We start from the raw sequence: 8,215 nt of genomic DNA, 5'->3' as shown, positions 1-8,215 counted from the left end.
GGGGTGGGGGTACGGGAGTCTGAAAGTGTGTGGTCGAACGGGGACGAGGAGACAGACCTATATTAATTGACGTCTGATATAGGAAGTCGCTCTCTCTTTCCTCCAGTCGTGCCCTGAGATGTTCTCATGGACCGTCATTATCTTCCTGGTTGTTGAATGTCTCTTCATTTCTGTCCCTGGGGATCCAGCTGGGGCCATGTTTACTTTTCTACTTTTAGCACATCGACTTATCCACTCATCATGTGTCATGCAGAGGGAATGTGTGTTGTTGTCTTGACCTCTAACCCCTGACCTTTAACCCCCCCACCCCCCACCTGCAGCAGAGGAAGAGCCAGAAGAGGAAGGCTGACACCACCACACCCACCGCCAACGACCAGCTCAGCGAGTCGTCTCCCGTGGCGACGGAGCCCCCCCGACCCCGCCGTGAGAGCAGCAGCCGCCCGCTGAAGCAGCCCAAACGAGACCCCGCCCAGCCCGACTCCCAGCACCACCTGGGGCTAGGCGGGGGGGTTCCCGGGGGCGGAGCGTTAACGAGTCACGGCGGGAGCCCCAAACGACAGGTATTATTCTCCTAATACAACAAGAGGTTAAAACAGTCTCTGTCTGTCTGTCTGTCTGTCTGTCTGTCTGTCTGTCTGGGGTCAGGGCTGTACGTCTGTCTGTCTGTCTGTCTGGGGTCAGGGCTGTACGTCTGTCTGTCTGTCTGTCTGGGGTCAGGGCTGTACGTCTGTCTGTCTGTCTGTCTGTCTGGGGTCAGGGCTGTACGTCTGTCTGTCTGTCTGTCTGTCTGTCTGTCTGGGGTCAGGGCTGTACGTCTGTCTGTCTGTCTGTCTGGGGTCAGGGCTGTACGTCTGTGTATCAGAGTGGTTGGGGTCGTCTGTCTGTGTATCAGAGTGGTTGGGGTCGTCTGTCTGTGTATCAGAGTGGTTGGGGTTGTCTGTCTGTGTATCAGAGTGGTTGGGGTTGTCTGTCTGTATATCAGTGGTTGGCTGCAGCTGACAACACATTTCTCACATGGATTAATAGTCTTCTTCCCTCTGCCTTCGTTTTCCTTCCTTTTTCCTCTTTCCTTCTGTCTCCCTCTTCTGTCTCCCTCTTCTGTCTCCCTCTCTTCTGTCTCCCTCTCTTCTGTCTCCCTCTCTTCTGTCTCCCTCTCTTCTGTCTCCCTCTCTTCTGTCTCCCTCTCTTCTGTCTCCCTCTCTTCTGTCTCCCTCTCTTCTGTCTCCCTCTCTTCTGTCTCCCTCTCTTCTGTCTCCCTCTTCTGTCTCCCTCTTCTGTCTCCCTCTTCTGTCTCCTCCGTCACCCTCCCCTCTTCCCCTCTCCTCTGTCTCCCTCTCCTCCCCTCTTCCCCTCTCCTCTGTCTCCCTCTCCTCTGTCTCTGTCTCCCTCTCCTCTGTCTCTGTCTCCCTCTGTCTCTGTCTCCCTCTCCTCTGTCTCTGTCTCCCTCTCCTCTGTCTCTGTCTCCCTCTCCTCCTCTTCTAGGAGCAGCTGCTGTTCTGTGGCGGTCTTATCAGAGACATGTTGTCTAAGAAACACATTGCGTACGCGTGGCCCTTCTACAAGCCTGTCGACGCGCACGCCCTCGGCCTCCACGACTACCACCACATCATCAAACACCCTATGGACCTCGGAACCGTCAAGGTGAGCTCATCAAAAGTGGACCCTCACTCACTCATTGTTCATTTCGATGAGTGATGATGTCATCAGCAGTGGACCTCCCAGCTGTCTGAGAGGAAGACCAGACAGACCGTAGAGGAACTTCTATCTGCTCCTCCTATAGATCTGAATACATTGAAGGTGTAGCACCAGGGGGTTCTGGGTAATACATTGAAGGTGTAGCACCAGGGGGTTCTGGGTAATACATTGAAGGTGTAGCACCAGGGGGTTCTGGGTAATACATTGAAGGTGTAGCACCAGGGGGTTCTGGGTAATACATTGAAGGTGTAGCACCAGGGGGTTCTGGGTAATACATTGAAGGTGTAGCACCAGGGGGTTCTGGGTAATACATTGAAGGTGTAGCACCAGGGGGTTCTGGGTAATACATTAAAGGTGTAGCACCAGGGGGTTCTTGGGTAATACATTGAAGGTGTAGCACTAGGCGGTTCTGGGTAATACATTGAAGGTGTAGCACCAGGGGGTTCTGGGTAATACATTGAAGGTGTAGCACCAGGGGGTTCTGGGTAATACATTAAAGGTGTAGCACCAGGGGGTTCTTGGGTAATACATTGAAGGTGTAGCACCAGGGGGTTATTGGGTAATACATTGAAGGTGTAGCACTAGGAGGTTCTGGGTAATACATTAAAGGTGTAGCACCAGGGGGTTCTGGGTAATACATTAAAGGTGTAGCACCAGGGGGTTCTGGGTAATACATTGAAGGTGAAGCACCAGGGGGTTCTGGGTAATACATTGAAGGTGAAGCACCAGGGGGTTCTGGGTAATACATTGAAGGTGAAGCACCAGGGGGTTCTGGGTAATACATTAAAGGTGTAGCACCAGGGGGTTCTGGGTAATACATTGAAGGTGAAGCACCAGGGGGTTCTGGGTAATACATTAAAGGTGTAGCACCAGGGGGTTCTGGGTAATACATTAAAGGTGTAGCACCAGGGGGTTCTGGGTAATACATTAAAGGTGTAGCACCAGGGGTTCTGGGTAATACATTGAAGGTGAAGCACCAGGGGGTTCTGGGTAATACATTAAAGGTGTAGCACCAGGGGGTTCTGGGTAATACATTAAAGTTGTAGCACCAGGGGGTTCTGGGTAATACATTAAAGGTGTAGCACCAGGGGGTTCTGGGTAATACATTGAAGGTGAAGCACCAGGGGGTTCTGGGTAATACATTGAAGGCGTATCGGAATTCTGTAAGAAGGACACACATGGTTGAATCCTCTGGTTGCAACTTCTGTTAAATGAATTACCGTCATCGAAGTGTGATTTGTGTCATTCTGAGCACCGTGGCTGGACGCCCTAATGGGTTATACACTCAATGCATGTGGATCCGGCACCACATTTTCCTCACTGAAGCCCTGCTTTTCACATCCCGGTGGTGTTAATTGGTAACCGTGTCTCTGTCGCCTCACCGTGTGTGTTTGTTCCCTCAGGATAAGCTGGACAGCAGGCAGTACAGAGATGCTCAGCACTGTGTGTTTGTTCCCTCAGGATAAGCTGGACAGCAGGGCAGTACAGAGATGCTCAGCACTGTGTGTTTGTTCCCTCAGGATAAGCTGGACAGCAGGGCAGTACAGAGATGCTCAGCACTGTGTGTTTGTTCCCTCAGGATAAGCTGGACAGCAGGGCAGTACAGAGATGCTCAGCACTGTGTGTTTGTTCCCTCAGGATAAGCTGGACAGCAGGGCAGTACAGAGATGCTCAGCACTGTGTGTTTGTTCCCTCAGGATAAGCTGGACAGCAGGGCAGTACAGAGATGCTCAGCACTGTGTGTTTGTTCCCTCAGGATAAGCTGGACAGCAGGGCAGTACAGAGATGCTCAGCACTGTGTGTTTGTTCCCTCAGGATAAGCTGGACAGCAGGGCAGTACAGAGATGCTCAGCACTGTGTGTTTGTTCCCTCAGGATAAGCTGGACAGCAGGGCAGTACAGAGATGCTCAGCACTGTGTGTTTGTTCCCTCAGGATAAGCTGGACAGCAGGCAGTACAGAGATGCTCACCACTGTGTGTTTGTTCCCTCAGGATAAGCTGGACAGCAGGCAGTACAGAGATGCTCACCACTTTGCTGCTGATGTCCGGTTGATGTTCTCCAACTGTTACAAATACAACCCCCCAGACCATGACGTGGTCAATATGGCACGCAAGCTACAGGTAAATTACACAGCATGGTTGCTATGGCACGCAAGCTACAGGTAAACTACACAGCATGGTTGCTATGGCACGCAAGCTACAGGTAAACTACACAGCATGGTTGCTATGGCCCGCAAGTTACAGGTAAACTACACAGCATGGTTGCTATGGCACGCAAGCTACAGGTAAACTACACAGCATGGTTGCTATGGCACGCAAACTACGGGTAAACTACACAGCATGGTTGCTATGGCACACTAACTACGGGTAAACTACACAGCATGGTTGCTATGGCACGCAAACTACGGGTAAACTACACAGCATGGTTGCTATGGCACACTAACTACGGGTAAACTACACAGCATGGTTGCTATGGCACGCAAGCTACAGGTAAACTACACAGCATGGTTGCTATGGCACGCAAGCTACAGGTAAACGACACAGCATGGTTGCTATGGCACGCAAGCTACAGGTAAACTCCCCTTCATGGTTGCTATGGCACGCACACTACAGGTAAACTACACAACGTGGTTGCTATGGCACGCACACTACAGGTAAACTACACAACGTGGTTGCTATGGCACGTACACTACAGGTAAACTACACAACATGGTTGCTATGGCACGCAAACTACACAACATGGTTGCTATGACATGTAAACTACAGGTAAACTACACAACATGGTTGCTATGGCACGCACACTACAGGTAAACTACACAACTTGGTTGCTATGACATGCAAACCACAGGTAAACTACACAATGTGGTTGCTATGGCACGCAAACTACACAACGTGGTTGCTATGACATGCAAACGACAGGTAAACTATACAACATTGCACACAAGCTACAGGTATAATGCAACACAGCAGATAGACAACTACACAAACTACAGGTGAACAACTACAACACATCTGACGATCATAACAAACAGAAAATACTACCAACCAACAGCACTTTCAGACAAATGTCAGGTGTCAACATAAACGGTGTTGAATGGATGAACTACAAATCTCATAGTGCCACGGACTAAAGTTCCCATGGTTCATAGCTCTGACCGCTTTCAATTCAAGGGGCTTTGTTGGCATGGGAAACATGTTAACATTGACAAAGCTCTCTCTCTCTCTCTCTCTCTCTACAGGACGTGTTTGAGATGCGCTTTGCCAAAATGCCTGACGAGCTTGAGGAGACGGCCCTCCCCTCCCCAGTCCTCAAACCCCTCCCCACCATCTCCCCTGCCCTCCACCCCGTCCCCACCCTCCACCCCCTCCCCACCCCCTCGGCCAGACAACCCCCTGCCCCCCGACCACCCTCCTCCTCCGATGACAGCTCCTCCTCGTCGGAATCAGAATCCTCTGAGGGAGGTTTGGAACACGAGAGAACACAGAGACTGGCTGAACTACAGGAACAGGTGAGGGGGAGGCGGGAGGAGAAGGGGTCTCCCGAGGGCGAAGGGGTCTCCCGAGGGCGAAGGGGTCTCCCGAGGGCGAAGGGGTCTCCCGAGGGCGAAGGGGTCTCCCGAGGGCGAAGGGGTCTCCCGAGGGCGAAGGGGTCTCCCGAGGGCGGAAGGGGTCTCCCGAGGGCGGAAGGGGTCTCCCGAGGGCGGAAGGGGTCTCCCGAGGGCGGAAGGGGTCTCCCGAGGGCGGAAGGGGTCTCCCGAGGGCGGAAGGGGTCTCCCGAGGGCGGAAGGGGTCTCCCGAGGGCGGAAGGGGTCTCCCGAGGGCGAAGGGGTCTCCCGAGGGCGAAGGGGTCTCCCGAGGGCGAAGGGGGGCGAAAGAGGTAAAGAAAGTTTAGGAAGGATAAAACACTGTGTTGACACCTGACTGACTGACCGACCGACCGACCGACCGACCGGAAAGACTAACAAAGAAAGGGATTAGGAAGAGAGAGAGGGATTTTCACCTGAACACAGAACCGGTAAGAGAAGAGAGGAAGTGGAGAAAATGAAAGAGTTGAGAGGAAGCTGTGTTTCTCTTTTAACATCCTCCTGTGTGTGTGTCTGTCCTACAGCTCAAAGCTGTTCACGAACAGCTGGCCGCTCTGTCCACACCCCAGGCCACCAAGCCCAAGAGAAAAGAGAGGGAGAAGGAGAAGAATAAAGACAAGTTCAAGAAGAAGATGGGAGGGGAGGAGCCACCGGAGATCCCGCCCCCTGCCATCCTCCAGCCAATCAGAAAGAGCAAAAACAGCAAGGAGCTGGTGACCACGCCCAAGAAAATCAAGAAGCCCAGGTAGGATGGGATGGAGAGAAGCCCAGGTAGGATGGATGGAGAGAAGCCCAGGTAGGATGGATGGAGAGAAGCCCAGGTAGGATGGATGGAGAGAAGCCCAGGTAGGATGGATGGAGAGAAGCCCAGGTAGGATGGGATGGAGAGAAGCCCAGATGGGATGGGATGGAGAGAAGCCCAGATGGGATGGGATGGAGAGAAGCCCAGATGGGATGGGATGGAGAGAAGCCCAGATGGGATGGGATGGAGAGAAGCCCAGGTGGGATGGGATGGAGAGAAGCCCGGATGGGATGGGATGGAAAGAAGCCCGGATGGGATGGAGAGAAGCCCAGGTAGGATGGATGGAGAGAAGCCCAGGTAGGATGGATGGAGAGAAGCCCAGGTAGGATGGGATGGAGAGAAGCCCAGATAGGATAGGATGGGATGGAGAGAAGCCCAGATAGGATGGGATGGAGAGAAGCCCAGATGGGATGGATGGAGAGAAGCCCAGGTAGGATGGGATGGAGAGAAGCCCAGATAGGATAGGATGGGATGGAGAGAAGCCCAGATAGGATGGGATGGAGAGAAGCCCAGATGGGATGGGATGGAGAGAAGCCCAGATGGGATGGGATGGAGAGAAGCCCAGATGGGATGGGATGGAGAGAAGCCCAGGTGGGATGGGATGGAGAGAAGCCCAGATGGGATGGGATGGAGAGAAGCACGGATGGGATGGGATGGAGAGAAGCCCAGGTGGGATGGGATGGAGAGAAGCCCGGATGGGTTGGGATGGAGAGAAGCCCAGGTAGGATAGGATGGGATGGAGAGAAGCCCGGATGGGATGGGATGGAGAGAAGCCCGGATGGGATGGGATGGAGAGAAGCCCAGGTAGGATAGGATGGGATGGAGAGAAGCCCAGGTAGGATAGGATGGGATGGAGAGAAGCCCAGGTAGGATGGATGGAGAGAAGCCCAGGTAGGATAGGATGGGATGGAGAGAAGCCCAGGTAGGATAGGATGGAGAGAAGCCCAGGTAGGATGGATGGAGAGAAGCCCAGGTAGGATGGATGGAGAGAAGCCCAGGTAGGATGGATGGAGAGAAGCCCAGGTAGGATGGATGGAGAGAAGCCCAGGTAGGATGGATGGAGAGAAGCCCAGATGGGATGGGATGGAGAGAAGCCCAGATGGGATAGGATGGAGAGAAGCCCAGGTGGGATGGGATGGAGAGAAGCACGGATGGGATGGGATGGAGAGAAGCCCGGATGGGATGGAGAGAAGCCCAGGTAGGATGGATGGAGAGAAGCCCAGGTAGGATGGATGGAGAGAAGCCCAGATAGGATGGGATGGAGAGAAGCCCAGATAGGATGGGATGGGATGGAGAGAAGCCCAGATAGGATGGGATGGAGAGAAGCCCAGATGGGATAGGATGGAGAGAAGCCCAGATGGGATGGGATGGAGAGAAGCCCGGATGGGATGGGATGGAGAGAAGCCCAGGTAGGATAGGATGGGATGGAGAGAAGCCCAGATAGGATGGGATGGAGAGAAGCCCGGATGGGATGGGATGGAGAGAAGCCCAGGTAGGATAGGATGGGATGGAGAGAAGCCCAGGTAGGATAGGATGGGATGGAGAGAAGCCCAGGTAGGATAGGATGGGATGGAGAGAAGCCCAGGTAGAATAGGATGGGATGGAGAGAAGCCCAGGTAGGATGGGAGGGAGAGAAGCCCAGGTAGGATAGGATGGGATGGAGAGAAGCCCAGGTAGGATAGGATGGGATGGAGAGAAGCCCAGGTAGGATAGGATGGGATGGAGAGAAGCCCAGGTAGGATAGGATGGGATGGAGAGAAGCCCAGGTAGGATAGGATGGGATGGGATGGAGAGAAGCCCAGGTAGGATGGGATGGGATGGAGAGAAGCCCAGGTAGAGAGATCTGGGTAGGATGGCTAAACACAGGATGGACAATGGAGATTTCTGATTGATTAATATTTTCTCTCTGACACGCTCTGCCAACTCGCTCTCATCTGTCTCTTCCTCCGCAGTAAGAAAGAGAGTATGAAGAGCAGTCGTCCGGGCGCCCCACATCAGACCGGCTCCACCCCCCTTGCCCCCTCAGCCTCGCTGGAGGCAGAAGATCACATGAGTGAGTGAGTGAGTGAGTGAGTGAGTGAGTGAGTGAGTGAGTGAGTGAGTGAGTGAGTGAGTGATTTTGTAAGATGTATATA

The 8,215-nt window shown here is 53.3% G+C and overlaps 1 protein-coding gene across 1 annotated transcript in view; it reads left to right on the top strand.

Moving 5' to 3' along the window:
* The window catches only part of LOC135536846 (bromodomain-containing protein 4-like), a 55,796-nt gene that overhangs the window by 27,736 nt on the left and 19,845 nt on the right, over positions 1–8,215 (top strand). Inside the window, exons 8-13 of the mRNA XM_064963091.1 lie at positions 301–560; positions 1,483–1,641; positions 3,687–3,815; positions 4,934–5,203; positions 5,803–6,023; positions 8,033–8,133. Of these exons, the coding sequence (XP_064819163.1) occupies positions 301–560; positions 1,483–1,641; positions 3,687–3,815; positions 4,934–5,203; positions 5,803–6,023; positions 8,033–8,133 (1,140 nt within the window). The remainder of the gene's footprint in view (positions 1–300; positions 561–1,482; positions 1,642–3,686; positions 3,816–4,933; positions 5,204–5,802; positions 6,024–8,032; positions 8,134–8,215) is intronic.

Source organism: Oncorhynchus masou, unplaced genomic scaffold, assembly GCF_036934945.1.
Source record: "Oncorhynchus masou masou isolate Uvic2021 unplaced genomic scaffold, UVic_Omas_1.1 unplaced_scaffold_671, whole genome shotgun sequence".
Taxonomy (NCBI): domain Eukaryota; kingdom Metazoa; phylum Chordata; class Actinopteri; order Salmoniformes; family Salmonidae; genus Oncorhynchus; species Oncorhynchus masou.
Note: the sequence above shows the minus strand (reverse complement) of the source record. Positions and strands in the feature narration are given on the sequence as shown.